This window comes from Rutidosis leptorrhynchoides, chromosome 6 (genome assembly GCF_046630445.1).
Source record: "Rutidosis leptorrhynchoides isolate AG116_Rl617_1_P2 chromosome 6, CSIRO_AGI_Rlap_v1, whole genome shotgun sequence".
Taxonomy (NCBI): domain Eukaryota; kingdom Viridiplantae; phylum Streptophyta; class Magnoliopsida; order Asterales; family Asteraceae; genus Rutidosis; species Rutidosis leptorrhynchoides.
In genome coordinates, this window is record NC_092338.1 from 33,254,860 (window position 1) to 33,276,011 (window position 21,152).

Here is a 21,152-nt window from a genome sequence, read left to right on the forward strand (position 1 = left end):
ATTCGCGCCTACCGTACATAGACAAGTAGTTTAATGTTACCAAGCTAAGGGTATATTTCTGGTTTAAACCCACATAGAATTAGTTTTAGTACTTGTGCCTATTTCGTAAAACATTTATAAATCAGCGCATGTATTCTCAGCCCAAAAATATATATAAAAAGGGAGCAAATGAAACTCACAATACTGTATTTTGTAGCAATTATGTATATGACGACACTGAACAAGTGCAGTGTTTGTCTCGGATTCACGAACCTATATTAAGTATATATATTTATATGTTGGTCAATATCTGTCTAACAATTTAGGTCAAGTCGTAGTGTATCACAATCCTAATGCTCGAGACCGACATGCAAAAGTCAACAAAAGTCAACTTGACCCAAAATGACTTCCAAAATCTATACATGTTTATTATATAACTTATATATAGTAGTTTTATATATTTAAATATATTTATCAGATCTTATTATACTAAATAATACAAGTCATTTATTAATAAATAAAAATTTATATTAAAATTCATATATGATAAAAATATACTTTTATATATCTCAAATAATAAAATTTATAAAATTCACTTAATATCATAAAAATATAGTGGTATGTATTATTAATGTAATTACATTACGTGTGGTAAAAATATCTTTGTACGCATATTTATTTGATAAAATAATATTGATAATAATAATAATGATAAAAATAATAAAATGATAGTTTCAATAAAAATATTAATTTTTAGTAATAAAGATAATTTTAGTAATAACATCAACTGATAACAGTTATAATAATCGTTTTAATAATAATATTAAAATTAATGATAATTCAATTGACCATATCTTTTAATCCGTTCATCGAAACCACACGATTTCTAAATGAAAAGTTATTAATTTTTTCTTCAGATTTTCAATGACATGCATATCATATAACTTATCTCAGTAGCATATGTATCAAATTTGTGATTTATCATAAACTATTTAACGACGAAACTAAGCATACAAACATGCATAATCATATATACTCGAGCACTAGTCAGGGATACACTATTAATATATAAAAGATAAGATATGAATGCTCACGTATCAATATTGTGATTCAATATTGCAGGAAAGTACGTAGACGCAACGAAAATGATAAACGTTAGGTTGACCTCACGAGCAATACCCTCGATCAATACCCATAACCTTCATAGCTATAACCCATAATTTCCTTAGCTCTATCCCATTTGAAAACTTATTTTGAAATCGTCTGAATATAACTCCGTCGTAGTATTTTATGTATACTAATAATATCTTGAAATAATACTAAGTAAATATATATATATATATATGTAATTCGATTGAGAGAGTTTAGAGAAATATATTTTCAAGTTTCTATGAAATAATGAAACCTATTGAATTCTATTTATAATAGATTTTTGAATTATTAAAGTGAATTATTAAAGTATGAATTATTAAAGTGAATTATTAAAGTATGAATTATTAAAGTGAATTATTAAAGTATGAATTATTAAAGTGAATTATTAAAGTATGAATTATTAAAGTGAATTATTAAAGTATGAATTAAAGTGAATTATTAAAGTATGAATTATTAAAGTGAATTATTAAAGTATGAATTATTAAAGTTAATTATTAAAGTATGAATTATTAAAGTGAATTATTAAAGTATGAATTATTAAAGTGAATTATTAAAGTATGAATTATTAAAGTTAAAGTAAAGTAAAAGTAAAGTAAAGGTAAAGTTAAAGTATAGTAAAAGTATGAAACTATGTACGTATAATACGCGTATAAAAATATATATAATATTAATTTAAATCGTTATATATATATATATATATATATAATAAAATAAAATATAAATATCGTTATCTTTATCATACTGGTTAAGTAATGAGTTGTCAAAAAAAATAGATTTCTTAAATCACAGTGGACCTCATAACATAGGCCCGTAATCATATCATAATGTATCTGATAATTCAATCATTTGATATTATCTCTTAATTCTGTCGATAAATATATCAAAACAAATATGTTTATGTAAAGTATCATATATCTAATACTTTGTTAATGTTTTCAGTTAATATTATATATTATATATACATATCTATATACACATAATTGTTTGTGAATCGTCGAACACGGTCAAAGGGTAATTGATTACATGAATGTAGTTCTAAACTTTTTGATATTCAACATTACAAATTCTGCTTATCGTGTCAGAAACATATAAAGGTTAAGTTTAAATTTGGTCGGAAATTTCCGGGTCGTCACAGTACCTACCCGTTAAAGAAATTTTGTCCCGAAATTTGATCGAGGTCGTCATGGCTAACTATAAAAAAGTTTTCATGACGAATATGAGTTGATAAATAGAGTTTTATCATCATTGAGTAATATAGATAAAACAATTTGATTACGCGAAGAGTATAAGTGAAGCTATCGCAAGAGAGTGAAATGAGTAAACGTATATTCGTTTTACCGATGACGTAGTTATGATTGATTTCCGGAATTCATGGGATTTAAAGAAAATCTTTGCAATAAGATTTGGTTCTTCGGCGATTAAGGAAATCAGGATCTTCTTTGATTAAATGCGATAATCTGTCTCGATTTCTCTGTCTGATATTTTACTATAATTTCACCCCCTTCGTTTCTTTATTTCCACAGCTCACACCTTCAAATCTTTCTCCCCAATTCATACTTTAAAGCATTCGTTAATATGCTTCATCCAGTATTGATTCTTGATATACTTTTAACTTTCATATCTGTCATTCTTCTTTTTCATCTACCACCGGAGGAAGTTATTTTCTTCTACCATTACCTTGGGGTTATTGTGTTTTTCATTCTCCCGTGTCTTTATATTGCTATACGCATTTATATACACAGTTTGTAATTTCGGGGTTGTTATCGGGCTTTATATTCTCCATTATATTTCGGAGCTTCATGCTTTCGTTTTCTCTTCCCGATCTTAAGTCAAGCGGATAATAGTCCAGAATTCGTAGATATGAATTTTTGGATGAACATAGTTAATGTTCCAAGAAGAAAATCGTAATGGCACGATCTTGATTTGGTAAATTACCAGAATATCCGAAAATATAGAGCTATCAAGATGATATGTTCTTAATATGTTTGAAAATTGGGTAGAATGTAAGAGTCGTGTAAACAGTACATGATGACGGTATGTTCTGTGAATCATCACGTTTCATTAGAAACTCAGCATGACTTACTGTAATATAATCACGTTGATCAAGTGTTATTATATTATACTAACTCATGCTTCAGTTCCCAACACTACTTCAAAAACATTCCTATTTTAAATTCAAATTTTTTTTTAAATTTAGAAACTAACACAGTTTCTTTTTATGTTGTAACGCAGATATTTCGAAGAGATAAAAGATATCGGATAAGAATAGTTGTGAAAATATCTTCAGGAATATCGAAGATATTATAATAAAAGATACGATAATATGGATGATGAAGAAGATTTGTCTGTGAAGGTTTAGAATAAGAAGTAAGGTGTTTGCTAACGATTTCAGTAGACACTGAATCATTTGGATCCTTTGAAGGCAGGTTTAGTCTTTGTGATTTGTCCACAGCCTCCTTCATGGTCTGCTCAATCCGTTTTCCAGTTTCAAACCTTCTCTTTTTCTCAGCTTTACCACCATACTATTCTTTATCATCAAACTTTTGACTGTTAAAGTCGTTTACAGTTTTTGCTGCTTCATCAGCATTTTTCCAATTTCAGAGAACTAGTTCATAGTTTGGGATGTTTTTCAGAAAATTCACATTCGAAGTTTGTAAGTCTAGGAGATAGACGTTATATGTATAACTTTTGACGTAAAATTGTCGCGAAATTCAAAATACTGATTGCTAATTCCCAGTAGTTGGTGTGACAATTATTGTTACAGGATGTAGGTGAGTACATGATGGGGTTTTAATGAATAAGTATAGTGGCTTTTCGGAGAGGCTTAAGTCGAAGGTTAATGAAGTTGTTGATAAGTTTACTGCTAATGTGGCGAGATATGAAAGGTTCCCCGGTAACAATGATAAAGGGGTAATTGTTATAATAAGATTTATTCGTATAAACAAATGAAGGTGATTTGCTGGAGCTGTGACAAAACTGTCTATTTTGGAAAGAGATTGAAAAATTATATTTGGTAATAAATATCAAAGGATCTGACACGGATACGTGTTAAACTATAACTTTGGTTTCGAGAGCTTTTCAGATGCATGACAGTGGGTAATATGTGGTTGGATCATCATCTCGCATGTCTTTAGGAATTTTGAAGTGTTTGAACACATATTGTAATTGTTAATATACATATGATGTTCTAAGATTTTGAATGATACAAATATTTTTGTGAGTTCCATGAATAGAAATGAGGTTCTAGGACAGTTTTGAAGTCAAAGTATAGTTTTGAAAGATGTAGGAATCTAAGAGTGATGATTTCGGTTATATCTTGAATCGAATTCTGAGATTTCAAAATCAGAATATGTAATTAGATTTTGAATGAGTATGGTTGTTTTGATTTCTATAAAAGAATGTATATTGTTGTGAAAGTAGGGAGTATAATGGATGATTTGCTGAATCAGATTCGAAGAATGTAACATATTAATTGTGAATTTATATATCTCTCGGGTATTACCTACCCGTTAAAAAAAAATTTCACAATTAATATTTTGTACAAAAGAATTTTATTACAGTCTTTATGGAAATATATATGTGTATATTTCTTCAGATGTAATATTGATTTAATGAGTTAATATTAAATTAAACTCATTTGATTTATGGTTAAGGCTATGATAGATAATTTCTAAACTTTAGAAATTACATAATCACCGTAGAATGTTTCCCCAATGAAGTTATGAATCAATACTTCATCGTTGTGGTATTCCTTGGTATCTACATGGCGTATGACGTCGATGCTCGTGGGACAGATTGTGAAGTTGAGGTTTGCGATGCGGTTGTTGTTGGTGGTGGTAATGGTACTGTTGATGTTATTGATGGTGGTACTGGTTATGCTGCTGGTGCTACTGCTGGTGTTTGTAACCTTTGCACCATATTCTCCAAAGCAACTACCCGAGCGCGAAGCTCGTTGACTTCTTCTATTACACCGGGGTGATTGTCGGTTCGGACGAGCGGATAAATAAGATCTAGAATTTGGTGTAGTATATAATCATGACGAGATACTCTGGAAATGAGAGAGAAAATGGTGTTTCGGACAGGTTCGCCGGTAAGTGCTTCAGGTTCATTGCCAAGAGGGCAATGTGGTGGATGAAAGAGACCGCCTTCTTCTTGTCTCCAATGGTTAAGTAGATTACGAACCCATCCCCAATTCATCCAGAATATATGATGGCTAATTGGTTGATCCATTCCGATCACGCTGCTTTCGGAGCTCATGTGGAAATCCATATCGGCATAGCTGTCGGAATTCGAGGAACTCGAACTGGTTGAGGGATCCATCTTGTATGATCAGGGAAAGAATTTTTTTGGTATGAAATAGATTGTAGAATTTAGATTTGGTATTCTTCAATATATAATTTACATATGTATATATAATACCAAAATCCCATAAATTACGGAGGAATCTTTGAAAGATGTCAGTCAAAGTTCACAGTAACAGATATGCTAAGATAAGAATTCGTCTATACACTATTATGCAATAAATGTAGGAAAACGCGTCTAGACTTAAGAATGATAAGCAGATAATTTCCTAAGGATGGTAAGTAGATGATTTCCGACTAAAAATGATAAGCAAAACTTTTGACATGCAGACACGGTCGAAGTCCAGACTCACTAATGCATCTTAACAACTATCAGTTAGACACACTAATGCAAGACCTGGTTCGCTAAGACCACCGCTCTGATACCAACTGAAAGTTGGGGACGCATCCCACTCAGTGCCTTCTCAGCTAACCGCCTGTGACCACTGAGCGTACCTCAGACACTGATTTTACGGCCCGCCTCTCGGCAGTACAGCCAACCCTAATAGGGACCGCGAGGAGTAAGAGCCAATGCTTCGTCACAGGTAACACTGTGAGAACCCCCTCTACGATTAACCCGCTAATAAACGGCATTAAACCAGCTCTGATACCAACTGAAAGGACCCGTTCATATACATTATAAACGATTCACAATAGTTGATTACATCGCGAGGTATTTGACCTCTATATGATACGTTTTACAAACATTGCATTCGTTTTTAAAAGACAAACTTTCTTTACATCAAAAATTGACGGCATGCATACCATTTCATATTACATCCAACTATAATTGACTTAATATTAATCTTGATGAACTCAACGACTCGAATGCAACGTCTTTTAAAGTATGTCTTGAATGACTCCAAGTAATATCCTTAAAATGAGCTAATGCACAGCGGAAGAATTCTTTAATACCTGAGAATAAACATGCTTTAAAGTGTCAACCAAAAGGTTGGTGAGTTCATTAGTTTATCATAATCCATCATTTCCGTAATAGTAATAGACCACAAGATTTCAGTTTCTATAAATATCCGTACACTCGCAAGTGTATAAAAGTATTCTATAAGTTGTAGGCACCCGGTAACAAGCTTTAACGTTCATGTTTTACCCTCTGAAGTACACCAGATCAGGTGTGTTTAAAATAACCTCGAAGTACTAAAGCATCCCATAGTCAGGATGGGGTTTGTCAGACCCAATAGATCTATCTTTAGGATTCGCGCCTACCGTACATAGACAAGTAGTTTAATGTTACCAAGCTAAGGGTATATTTCTGGTTTAAACCCACATAGAATTAGTTTTAGTACTTGTGCCTATTTCGTAAAATATTTATAAATCAGCGCATGTATTCTCAACCCAAAAATATATATAAAAAGGGAGCAAATGAAACTCACAATACTGTATTTCGTAGCAATTATGTATATGACGGCACTGAACAACTGCAGTGTTTGTCTCGGATTCACGAACCTATATTAAGTATATATATTTATATGTTGGTCAATATCTGTCTAACAATTTAGGTCAAGTCGTAGTGTATCACAATCCTAATGCTCGAGACCGACATGCAAAAGTCAACAAAAGTCAACTTGACCCAAAATGACTTCCAAAATCTATACATGTTTATTATATAACTTATATATAGTAGTTTTATATATTTAAATATATTTATCAGATCTTATTATACTAAATAATACAAGTCATTTATTAATAAATAAAAATTTATATTAAAATTCATATATGATAAAAATATACTTTTATATATCTCAAATAATAAAATTTATAAAATTCACTTAATATCATAAAAATATAGTGGTATGTATTATTAATGTAATTACATTACGTGTGGTAAAAATATCTTTGTACGCATATTTATTTGATAAAATAATATTGATAATAATAATAATGATAAAAATAATAAAATGATAGTTTCAATAAAAATATTAATTTTTAGTAATAAAGATAATTTTAGTAATAACATCAACTGATAACAGTTATAATAATCGTTTTAATAATAATATTAAAATTAATAATAATTCAATTGACCATATCTTTTAATCCGTTCATCGAAACCACACGATTTCTAAATGAAAAGTTATTAATTTTTTCTTCAGATTTTCAACGACATGCATATCATATAACTTATCTCAGTAGCATATGTATTAAATTTGTGATTTATCATAAACTATTTAACGACGAAACTAAGCATACAAACATGCATAATCATATATACTCGAGCACTAGTCAGGGATACACTATTAATATATAAAAGATAAGATATGAATGCTCACGTATCAATATTGTGATTCAATATTGCAGGAAAGTACGTAGACGCAACGAAAATGATAAACGTTAGGTTGACCTCACGAGCAATACCCTCGATCAATACCCATAACCTTCATAGCTATAACCCATAATTTCCTTAGCTCTATCCCATTTGAAAACTTATTTTGAAATCGTCTGAATATAACTCCGTCGTAGTATTTTATGTATATATATATATATATATATATATATATATATATATATATATATATATATGTGTGTGTGTGTGTGTGTGTGTGTAATTCGATTGAGAGAGTTTATGGAAATATATTTTCAAGTTTCTATGAAATAATGAAACCTATTGAATTCTATTTATAATAGATTTTTGAATTATTAAAGTGAATTATTAAAGTATGAATTATTAAAGTAAATTATTAAAGTATGAATTATTAAAGTGAATTATTAAAGTATGAATTATTAAAGTAAATTATTAAAGTATGAATTATTAAAGTGAATTATTAAAGTATGAATTAAAGTGAATTATTAAAGTATGAATTATTAAAGTGAATTATTAAAGTATGAATTATTAAAGTGAATTATTAAAGTATGAATTATTAAAGTGAATTATTAAAGTATGAATTATTAAAGTGAATTATTAAAGTATGAATTATTAAAGTGAATTATTAAAGTATGAATTATTAAAGTTAAAGTAAAGTAAAAGTAAAGTAAAGGTAAAGTTAAAGTATAGTAAAAGTATAAAACTATGTACGTATAATACGCGTATAAAAATATATATAATATTAATTTAAATCGTTATATATATATATATATATATATATATATATAATAAAATAAAATATAAATATCGTTATCTTTATCATACTGGTTAAGTAATGAGTTGTCAAAAAAATAGATTTCTTAAATCACAGTGGACCTCATAACATAAGCCCGTAATCATATCATAATGTATCTGATAATTCAATCATTTGATATTATCTCTTAATTCTGTCGATAAATATATCGAAACAAATATGTTTATGTAAAGTATCATATATCTAATACTTTGTTAATGTTTTCAGTTAATATTATATGTTATATATACATATCTATATACACATAATTGTTCGTGAATCGTCGAACACGGTCAAAGGGTAATTGATTACATGAATGTAGTTCCAAACTTTTTGAGATTCAACATTACAAATTCTGCTTATCGTGTCAGAAACATATAAAGGTTAAGTTTAAATTTGGTCAGAAAATTCCGGGTCGTCACAATATATCTTAGTATGATATATATACAGTTAAATGTCGTTACAACGATAATTGTTACATATATGTCTCGTTTCGAAATCATTAAGTTAGTAGTCTTATTTTTACATATGTATTTCATTATTAATACACTTAATAATATATTTACTTATCATTTAACATAATTAACCAAGTATATCAATATCTTAATATGATTCATATGTACCTAGTAAGACGTTGTTATAACGATAATCGTTATATATATCGTTTTTGAGTTTCTTAAATTAATAGTCTCATTTTTATGTATATAACTCATTGTTAAAATACCTAATGAGATACATACTTATAATAAAATCATGTTAACTATATATATAACCATATATATGTCATCGTATAGTTTTTACAAGTTTTAACGTTCGTGAATCACCGGTCAACTTGGGTGGTCAATTGTCTATATGAAACCTATTTCAATTAATCAAGTCTTAACAAGTTTGATTGCTTAACATGTTGGAAACACTTAATCATGTAAATAACAATTTCATTTAATATATATAAACATGGAAAAGTTCGGGTCACTACAACACTAGCCTTTTAACGGATGTATGCTAGTTGAGAAGCGTACACGTTGGTTTGCATGTATTATTAAGATGATTATACAAAGGATATAAAATATATATACGTTAAGTTTAGTTACCAGGGTGCTCAATCTTGTAGAATATTTTGATAAACGTTTCTGGATGAAACAACTGAAATCTTGTAATCCATCTTTATGTACAGATTATGCAAAACATTAAAACTATGAACTCACCAACCTTTGTGTTGACACTTGTTAGCATGTTTATTCTCAGGTTCCCTAGAAGTCTTCCGCTGTTTGATTATATGTTAGACAAGCTATGTGCATGGAGTCTTACATGACATATTTTTCAAGGAAACGTTGCATTCACCAAATCATCACCATGTATCTTATTTTGACTGCATTGTCAACGGAAGTACTAATGTAAACTATTATTTATGGTGATTGTCTATATGTAGAAATCATCAGATGTCGAAAACCTTTGATTTAAATATTCATTTATGGTGTGCCTTTTCAAAAGAATGCAATGTTTACAAAACGTATCATATAGAGGTCAAATACCTCGCAATGAAATCGATGAATGACGTGTTCGTCCATATGGATTTGGAGCGATCATCACAGTTGGTATCAGAGCGTTGGTCCTAGCGAACCAGGTCTTGCATGAATGTGTCTAACTGATAGTTGTTAAGATGCATTAGTAAGTCTGGACTTCGAACGTGTCTGCATGTTAAAAGTTTTGCTTATCATTTCTTGTCGAAAATTACATGCTTATCATTCTTAAGTCTAGACACGTTTTCCTGCATTTATTGCATAAAAAGTGTATAGACAAAAATTTATATCTTAGCGTATCTGTTACTGTAAACTTTTCCTGATATCTTCCGAAAATTTCTCCGTGATTTATAGAATTTGGTATTATATATACATATGTAAATTATGTATTGAAGAATACCAATTCTATAATCTAATTTATATCAAAAATCATCTCCCTAATTATACTAGATGGATCCCGTATCTAGTTCAAATTCCTTAAACTCTGACAGCTATTCCGATATGGATATTCACCTGAATTCCGAAGACAGTGTAACCGGAATGGATCAACCAATTAGCCATCATCTATTCTGGATGAATTGGGGATGGGTTCGTAGCCTACTTAATTATTGGAGACAAGAAGAAAGCGATCCCTTCCATCCACCACATTGCCCTATTGGCGAAGAACCTGAAGCACTTACCAGCGAACCTGTTCGAGACACCATTTTCTCTCTCATTTCCAGAGTATCTCGTCACGATAATATACTATCTCAAATTCTGGATCTTATTCATCTGCTCGTCCGAACCGCCAATCATCCCGGTGTAGTAGAAGAAGTCAACGAGCTTCGTACTTGGGTAGTGGCTTTGGAGAATATGGTGCAAAGGTTACAAGCACCAGCAGCATCACCGGCATCAACAGTACCACCGACAACAACACCAACAGTACCATTACCATCACCAACAACATCCGCATTGCAAACCTCAACTTCAGAATCTGTCCCACGAGCATCAACGTCATACGCACCATAGTTACCAAGAAATACCAGCAACAATAACCGATGAAGTATTAACTCATTTCCCCTGAAGAAATTTTATGTATATATAATATATATGAATTTTGAAATCAAAATAAATCTTTTCGTACTAAGCTATTACGTGTGAATCTTATCTGGTAGGTACTACTCGGTTAGTTCATATTACTAATATGCAATGATGTACATCCTTCCTTAAAAACTTAACCATTGTTAACTACAATCTCTGTTTCAACTTAATGAATTTCATTTCATAATAATCCAAGTGTATTATTCAATTACATAATTGATTTTACATTTTCATTTTCGATGTACTCAAAACTTTTCAGAAAACATCATTTTTACCTTGCGAAGTTAGCAAGAGTTCCATAAGCACCAACATGATTCACTGAGGAAATATCAATAAAACTGAATAACGAAGTATTGATTACATTAGTAAAATGCTCCACGAAGATTATGAAATCTTTAATGTTTTAGAGATTATTCATTTCTAATCCATCCAAAAATTAAATGAGCTTAATATTATATTAACTCATTAAATCTGTGTTACATCTGAAGAAAATATACATACATATATTTTCATAAAGACGGTAATAAAAATTCTTTTGTACAAAGTATTAATTGTGAAATCTTTAACGGGTAGGTAATACCCGGGAAAAATATAAGTTCGCAATTAATATGTTTCACTGTACATTCTTCAACTTTGATTCAAAAATTATTAACAATGCTAACAACGATATACAATCGTTTTCATACAAATTCAATTACATATTCTGATATTGATGGATCAGAATCCAAGTCATAACTCTGAACCGGTGACATCATTCTCAGATCTCTACATCTTTCAAAGTTATACTTTGACTTCAAAACTGTGCTAGAACATCACTTCTATTCATAAACCCAGAAAAAAAAATGTATATATATGTATGTATGTATATATATATATATATATATATATATATATATATATATATATATATATATATATATATATATATATATATTTGTATCATTCAAAATTCTAGAACATCATATGTATCTTGACAATTACAATCTTCATGCAAACCCTTCAAACTTTTGAAAACACCTCGGATTGATAACCGAGGATTTGGTTATGATAACTTTGAATGCTGATGAAGCAGCAAAAATTGTAAACGACCTTAACAGTCAAAAGTTTAATGATAAAGAATAGTGTGTTGGCAAAGCTCAGAAAAAGATAAAGTTTGGAACTGGAAAACGGATTGAGCAAAGTATGAAAGAGGCTGTGGATAAATCACAAAGACTAAACATGCCTTCAAAGAATCCAAATGATTCAGTATCTGTTGAAGCCATTAACAAATACCTTGCTTCCGAATCTAAACCCTTGCGGACAATATTCTTCATCATCCTCTGATATTAGAAATTCTAAGATATTATCATATCTTTCATTATAAATATCTTCGATATTTCTGAAGATATCTTCATAGCTATCATTGTCCGAGATTATTTATCTCTTCACGCTATCTGTGTTATCATAAAAGAAACTGTTTTAGTTTCTAGATTCTGAAAAATTTGAATTTAAAATACAAATGTTTTTGAAGTAGTGTTGGGAACTGAAGCATGAATTAGTATAATATAATGACACTTGATCAACGTGATTATATTACAGTAAGTCATGCCGAGTTTCTAATGGAACGTGATAAAGGTTCACAGATTCCACCCTTATCATGTGCCATGTTACACGACTCTTACATTCTAATCTCTAAATATATCAAGAAAATATATTTCTTGATGATTCGGTCTTTTCCAGATATTCTGGTAATTTGACAAATCAAGATCGTGCCATTACAATCTCTTTCTTAGAACATTAGTTATGTTTATCCAAAACTTCATACTTACGAATTCTGGACCATTATTCGCTTGACATAAATTCGGGAAGAGAGAACGGAAGCATGAAGCTCCGAAATATAACGGAGAATATAAAGCCCTATAACAACCCCGAAATTACAAACCGTGTATACAATGCGTATAGCAATATAAAGATACGGGAGAATGAAAAACACTATAACCCCAAGGTAATGGTAGAAGAAAATAACTTCCTCTGGTGGTAGATGAAAAAGAAGAATGACAGATATGAAAGTTAAGAGTATATCAAGAATCAGAACTGGATGAAGCATTTCACAATCTTTTAAAGTATGAAATGAGGAAGAAGATATAGGAGTGGTGAAAATAATGAAACGGAAGTAGTTAATTTATAGCGAAATATCAGACATAACAATCGAGGCAGATTACGCATTTAATCAAAGGAAATCGTAATTTCCTTAAATTTCAAAGAATCAAATCTTATTATGAAGATTTTCTATTCCTTAAATTCCGGAAACCAATCGTTACTACGTCAAAAGATAAGACGAATCTCTATTTCACTCTATTATGATAAATTCTCTCATACGCTTCGAGTAATTGGATTGTTTTATCCATATTATTCAAACAGTGATAAAACTCTATTTATCGACTCATATACGGCATGAAAACATTTTTATTGTTAGTCATGACGACCTCACTTAAATTTCGGGACGAAATTTCTTTAACGGGTAGGTACTGTGATGACCCGGAAGTTTCTGACCAAATTTAAACTTAATCTTTGTATGATTAACATTTCCGACACGATAAGCAAAGTCTGTAAAACTGAATCTCAAAATTTTTGAACTACTTTCATATATTCAAATACCTTTCGGTTGTTCTTGACAATTCGCGAACAATTATATGTATATATATATATATATATATATATATATATATATATATATATATATATATATATATATACTATAACTTGAAAACGTAACAATGTATTAATTGTTTGATACCGTACATTAAACTTATTGGTTTAAATATTTATTTGAATATATATGATAAGTTGGGATATTAATTGTATGAATAACTTGCGACGTATATTTTAAAACGTGTTTAAAAATATTGAGAATAGATATTAACTTGGTTATGAAACGTTTGATAAATACTATTATATTAATAAATAACGAGACAATGATTTATAGAAGTAAATGACCAAAACACTCGAAAGATTAAGATATACTTTGAGTGATATAGTTTATGGATAATTTAAGGCTATATTTTGACAAAGGTACGTGTCACGAAACGTAAAATGCAAGTTTTCTAAGTGTACGAAAATGCGTTCGAGAAACCGAAACCGGAACATAAGTCGAGTAACAACGTACGAGTCATCGGAACGAAAATTACAGGTCAACTATGCACTTGAATTTAATATAATATATAATTAATTATATAAATTAAATATATTATATATATATTTAAATAATATGTCGACAAACAAGAAAACAAAAGTTTGTGAGCTGGATCAGAGGGCCATGCGATCGCATGGCCTTAAAGCACAAATCTCATGCGATCGCATGGGGTGCTTTTTCAGAAAAGGTTCTATAAATTGCACGATTCTGGTTCAGTTTTCTCACACTCTTTATATTACTCCGTATTACTTATGTTATTTATTTAATTTATTATTTATAATTATTATAATTATAATTATAATTATAATTATAATTATAATTATTATTATTATTATTATTATTATTATTATTATTATTATTATTAATCTTATTATTAATAGTATTAGTATTATTATTTTTACGATACAAAAATAATAATATATATATAAAATATCACGACGGAGGGATGTCCAAATAATTTCGAAACGGGTTTTCGAGCAAGCTAGAGCTAAGGAAATTATGAGTTATTGTCAAGGAGGTTATGGGTAATATTCGGGGGTATATTTGTGAATCAAACCTAGTGTTTATCATCTCTGTTACGTCTACATATTTTCCTACAATATTAAATCTCAATATTGATACGTTGAGATCTATGGTTAATTTTGCATTCCGAGTTTCAGTCACATTTTGGTGAACGACTTTATATGCTGCTAAGGTGAGTTTCATATTATCCCTTTTACTCTCTACATTTTTGGGCTGAGAATACATGCAAATGCTTTATTAACTGATTTACAATATTTATATGCGTGAGTTTCATTTGCTCCCTTTTTAATTGCTTTTGCAATATATATTTTTGGGCTGAGAATACATGCACTTTATTTTAAACGCAAAGGACACAAGTACATACTAAATTCTACACTGAGTTTGAACTGAAAATCCCTTAGCTTTGGTAACTGTTAACTGCCAGTTATAAGAACTGGTGGGCGCGAGTAGTAGTATATGGATCCATAGGGCTTGATATCCCCGTCCGAGCTAGAGCACTAGCCTTTTAACGGACGTATGCTATTTGAGAAGCGTACACGTTGGTTTGCGTGTATTATTAAGATGATTATACAAAGGGTATAAAATATATATACGTTAAGTTTAGTTACCAGGGTGCTCAATCTTGTAGAATATTTTGATAAACGTTTCTGGATGAAACAACTGAAATCTTGTAATCCATCTTTATGTACAGATTATGCAAAACATTAAAACTATGAACTCACCAACCTTTGTGTTGACACTTGTTAGCATGTTTATTCTCAGGTTCCCTAGAAGTCTTCCGCTGTTTGATTATATGTTAGACAAGCTATGTGCATGGAGTCTTACATGGCATATTTTTCAAGGAAACGTTGCATTCACCAAATCATCACCATGTATCTTATTTTGACTGCATTGTCAACGGAAGTACTATTGTAAACTATTATTTATGGTGATTGTCTATATGTAGAAATCATCAGATGTCGAAAACCTTTGATTTAAATATTCATTTATGGTGTGCCTTTTCAAAAGAATGCAATGTTTACAAAACGTATCATATAGAGGTCAAATACCTCGCAATGAAATCGATGAATGACGTGTTCGTCCATATGGATTTGGAGCGATCGTCACATACCCCACTCTTACGATTGGTCGTAGTAGATGACATTTTATAAAATGTGTGTTGCAAGTTAGAGTCATAGAGAGCTATTCATGAGTTCGACTCCATAAACATTGAATTCGAACTAAGTTTTAAGGAGCTTGATGAGTTTTAGCCAAGGTTACAAAAGACGTGAGACGGGTTTGGGATGGTCGGGTCTTAAAAAGGTCAAAACGTTTGAGACGGGGTCGAACGGAGGTCGAGACGGATGTTGACCAAAGTTGACTTTTAAATATAAAAGAATATAAATGTATATATGTGTACATATTTAAAAGCCAGAAACTTTAATTGACTAATTTGTACTCATAATCGTTATCACCGTTAATATAATACAGAAAATTCAAACTAAAATACGACAAATTTGACTGATTTTACCGACTTTATGACTTTTCCGAATTTTGAGAGACTTTGACCTGATTTTTTTCAACTTTGACCCGAATTTTGACCGTTGACTGTCATTCGAGAAGGGATGGGCTAGTCATCAAAGTGTCGCAACGGCTCGAGACGGGTGTTTTGCAACAGTGGTTTTAGCATACGTTGAAAATCGTTTATTAGATGAAACTCGAATTTATTACGTCGACCCTGTTGAAAATCGTACCTTGGTAAGCAAGTGGACCGCGTTGACCACAGACATGCAATTATTTATAGAGGTATAAGAAATTAATTAAATGCAATTAATTAATTAATTTAGTAAACAAAAAAACGTATGAAAATCAAAATCAAGTCCAGATTTGTTCAACAAAACCCCAATCAATACAGATTTCTTTCTCTTCGCCGGCCGTCCTTCCTTTCTTCCGTCTACAACCAAAATTCAACTTCAAATCAAATATAGATACAAAGTGATAGATACAGGAAGGCGTCTGTAAGGCGGAGAGTTCGATTTCGTGTGAAAACTATCAGAATTCGAGATCAGTTATTATTAATTGTGCAAAGTTAGGGTTTGTTATAGGATTATGGAGAGAGTTTTCAGTAAAGTTCGTAATTTGGATGCGTATCCTAAAATTAATGAAGATTTTTACAGCCGAACGCTTTCTGGTGGTGTTATCACCCTAGTTTCTTCAATTGCCATGTTTCTTCTATTCTTCTCTGAACTAGGTAAAGTTTTTGATTACATAATGTATGCCCTAAGATACAAGAGATTCATTTGAGTTGCTGTATGCTGTTGAAATATGAAAGTTATTGTTACTGATTCAGTTACTTGTTTGATGTTGATATCTACATTACTGATTTTAATATATGTTATAGGCATTGGACCTGAATCAGCCTGATTAAAACAACTTCACTTCAGCTTGATTGATCTTCTCATGAGACTTCTGACTGTAAATGTGTCTTTACTGATTGATTGCAGGGCTATATCTTCACACAGTTACAGAATCGAAGCTTGTAGTTGATACTTCTAGAGGGGAAAAGCTGCATATTAATGTAAAGATCAGTAGTTTTGACTTTCTGTTAACAAATTTATGTGAACCACTACTGATATCTTTTTCTTTTATTTGTAGTTTGATATAACGTTTCCAGCTGTTTCATGTACATTACTTAGTCTTGATGCCATGGATATCAGTGGGGAGCAACATCTTGACATTGTATGCTTCTTAAATGGTTCCAGTTCTATAGATATGTTGTTTTATGCTCTGAACCTTTGCTAATGTGTTATTCACTTATTCAAATATAACTGCAGAGACATGATATAATAAAGAAAAGAATTGACCATAGTGGCAATGTCATTGAAGAGAGAAAGGAAGGAATTGGTGGCCCTCAGGTTAGTGCTACCATTTTCGAGTATGATTTATGTGGCTCTGTAATAAATAGATCTACATATTTTATTATTTTATGCTTTTTATGCATACGTAAGGGGTTTCTAGATGCACCTAGTGATTATGTGATATTGATCAAATATAATTAACTAATCAGTTTTAGTAAGATATGTTAAATTAAATAATGTTTGGATGTGCTTTGGTTGTAGTTAATTTTAATCAGATATTTTAGTTCAATTTTGTTAAACAAAGATAACAGTTTGTTGCAACTTGTATGAAACTAATTACTTAGAAACATACTCTGTTCATCCAAACATCAAACATTGAATGTTTGCACCTAAATTCAGAATTATCAGATAAGCAACTTAAAGTCATAATATAAAGGCTCTGTTATTTGGCTGTTTAATTTAGCTGTTGTTAATTGGTCTGCTTACATGCTGAAAAGAAATCTTAAATTAGATATTTCCGTATATATGGGCTTAAATCTTAAGTTGTTAAGATTATGCCTAACTAGTTGGATCATGTACTCAATAAGAGCTTATACTTTTAGGATCATGTGATACCGTTCTTTGTTTGTAATTGTGGATTGTGGATACTACTTTTCGCCCTGCGCAGATTGACAAGCCTTTGCAAAGACATGGTGGCAGGCTCGAACATAATGAAACATATTGCGGTTCATGCTTTGGTGCCGAAACGGTAATCAGATAAATATTTTTTTTGCCAATCTTAAGACTTTTGATCATGTTTTCATACATGACATGTTTTGTTGGATTACATTTTAATTAGTCTTGCCTCTCTTTGCAGACAGATGATGAATGCTGCAACTCGTGTGAAGAGGTTCGTGAAGCATATAGAAGAAAAGGCTGGGGTATGACTAATCCTGATTTGATTGACCAGGTAATGAACTAATTGGGTCATTTAATTGTTTAAACTCTTGATCAATAAATTGAATCTTATTACAATGATGTTTCTTTGTACTATCATGATAATTTTAATTTGATCGTGGGTCTCAGTGCAAACGGGAAGGTTTTGCTCAGAGGATTAAAGACGAGGAAGGTGAAGGATGCAATATTTATGGGTCTTTGGAGGTTAACAAAGTGGCTGGAAATTTCCATTTTATCAAGAGCTTTCATCAGTCGAGTATTAATATTCCCGATTTACTGGCTTTTCAAGAGGATAGTTATAATGTAGGCTACAGTTCTCATATCAAAAATTAATAAAACTATTGCGGTTATTTCATTCTGAAATCGTTCAATTGATTTCTGCTAATAAATTGATGATGCATCATGCAGATAAGTCACAAGATAAATAAATTAGCTTTTGGAGATTATTATCCTGGAATCGTTAATCCTCTTGATGGGTAATTCTTTCGTTTACTCGCATATCTAAAATCTTGTCACTTTAATATGTCTCATGTTGTAGATGACATAATGGGTGGGTCAAATGTTTTTGGGTAACAACTAACTTGTCACTTTTTGTCCAAATGGATCACTTTATGTACGGTTGGGTTGACACGAACATAAATGTATAACGTAAAGACTAGTATGTCCAAGTGATATCAGAGGTTATATTATTACCAAAGTCGTATAATCTTTTGAGTATAGATGGTTTAGGAGGATTTACATTTACACGTCAAGAACAAATTTTTGACTGCTTTCGTCTTGTTTGTCTACTTTACTGCTTGCCACTAGAAAGTGATAAAAAGACCACACACTTGTTTTTTTTTTTTTTTTGGTTACATTTTTTAAGATTATTCTCATTTCCAAGCAAAGATAAATGACTTGAGCTTCACATCCACCATTTTACTTCATATTCTATTTACCTGTTGCTGATCATTATTGAGTTTGTCTTCTGATACAGAGTTCATTGGTTTCAGTCAAATCCTAATGGAATGTATCAGTACTTCATTAAGGTCAGGATTTTGTTAGATATAAATTTACTTCTATAACCATTTACATTAGTGGTTTCTCTTCAATGTTTCTTTTCTCAAAAATTACAGGTGGTACCAACCATATACACCAATCTTAGAGGCCACACAATTCTGTCAAATCAGGTATATTTCAGCTTTCAAACAGAAAATTCCTTATAAATTTATAGTCAATGTTTTTTTTTTTCTTGTTTCAACTTTGGAGTTCGTATTACGCAGTTCTCGGTAACTGAACACTACAAGAGTCCAGAATTTGGAAGACGATCTCTCCCTGGGGTCTTCTTTTTCTACGATCTTTCCCCAATTAAGGTAGATTTTGGGTTAATCAGTTAGTTATTGTAGGAACCAAAGAATCTAATAACTTTGAAAGTATACAGCTAATCATATGAATAAGGGTTGTGTTGGGTTGTCTTTGTTTAATAATGGGTTAATCAGCTAGTTATACAAACTAGACAGAATGATACGGGTTGAAAGGGTCAATACGGGTCAATAGTCATCAGGCATCGTTACGATGTCATAAAGTTTCTCCAGAGTAATAATAAATATAATTGTCATGATAATATAGTTTTCATAATCATAGGTCCTATATAACCAGCTTTTTAAATACCAAAATTGCCCGTCACAGTGCATTACTTGCTGGCTTGTGCAGGTGACATTTACAGAAACACATGCTTCATTCTTACACTTCATGACCAGCGTTTGTGCCATTGTCGGAGGTAAATAATATGCTTTCTGATGACACCTGTTTGGGTTGAACGTTTTGTTTATTCATGCATATTCAATATTTTATCTTGATCTGATAATTAGTATCGAAGCTATATTAAAATAATCTTTTATATGGTGTTTTCAGGTGTTTTCACAGTTGCAGGGATAGTAGATTCATTCATCTACCATGGTCATAAGGCTCTAAGGAAGAAGATGGAAATCGGAAAACTGGGCTAAGCTATCAATATACTATTGCAATCGTTGATCGGATGTATGCTTCAGGCAAATGCAGATGATGCATATAGTCTTTTTGTTAGCATTTTAAGTTAATTATCTTATTCCTCACCAAGTGTTTTTTTGACTAGTTGTCTGTAATGCCCTGAACTTGGGTGCGTAAGCTTTGTTCAAATGGCATTTCAATCTTAATTTTAATCAGTGAGCCGAAAGAAAACGTGAAATTCATTACCAATCTTTATATTTGTCCAACAAATTAAATTGTAAACTATGTTACAGGAGGTCTATAGCTCATTGACTTTTGAAGATTAAAGGCCTAATACCCTATCGCTGTGGAAGTAGACTTCGAGACTTTAAAAGGGTAACTGAAGTTTAGTTTGTTTGCCTTAAATGTACTCCACTAACATGTCATGGGAGAAAAAAGTGAAAACCCACAGGGTTAAAAATACTCTAATACTTTCTATGAAGATCAAAAACCAGAAAGTCATGTGAATTTGAATGATCTCAATGGAGAATCCGAGG

At 30.9% G+C, this 21,152-nt stretch overlaps 1 protein-coding gene across 1 annotated transcript; it reads left to right on the plus strand.

Annotated features, from left to right (window-relative positions):
* Window positions 1-16,711: 16,711 nt before the first annotated feature.
* Window positions 16,712-20,859, plus strand: LOC139851731 (uncharacterized). The gene is made up of 13 exons (XM_071840884.1): window positions 16,712-17,105; window positions 17,359-17,432; window positions 17,510-17,593; window positions 17,689-17,769; window positions 18,380-18,460; window positions 18,569-18,661; window positions 18,778-18,951; window positions 19,057-19,124; window positions 19,625-19,676; window positions 19,764-19,817; window positions 19,911-20,000; window positions 20,341-20,407; window positions 20,542-20,859. Exons 1-13 carry the CDS (start codon window positions 16,964-16,966, stop codon window positions 20,631-20,633), a joined length of 1,152 nt encoding a protein of 383 aa, XP_071696985.1. The 5' UTR covers window positions 16,712-16,963; the 3' UTR covers window positions 20,634-20,859.
* Window positions 20,860-21,152: the final 293 nt, after the last annotated feature.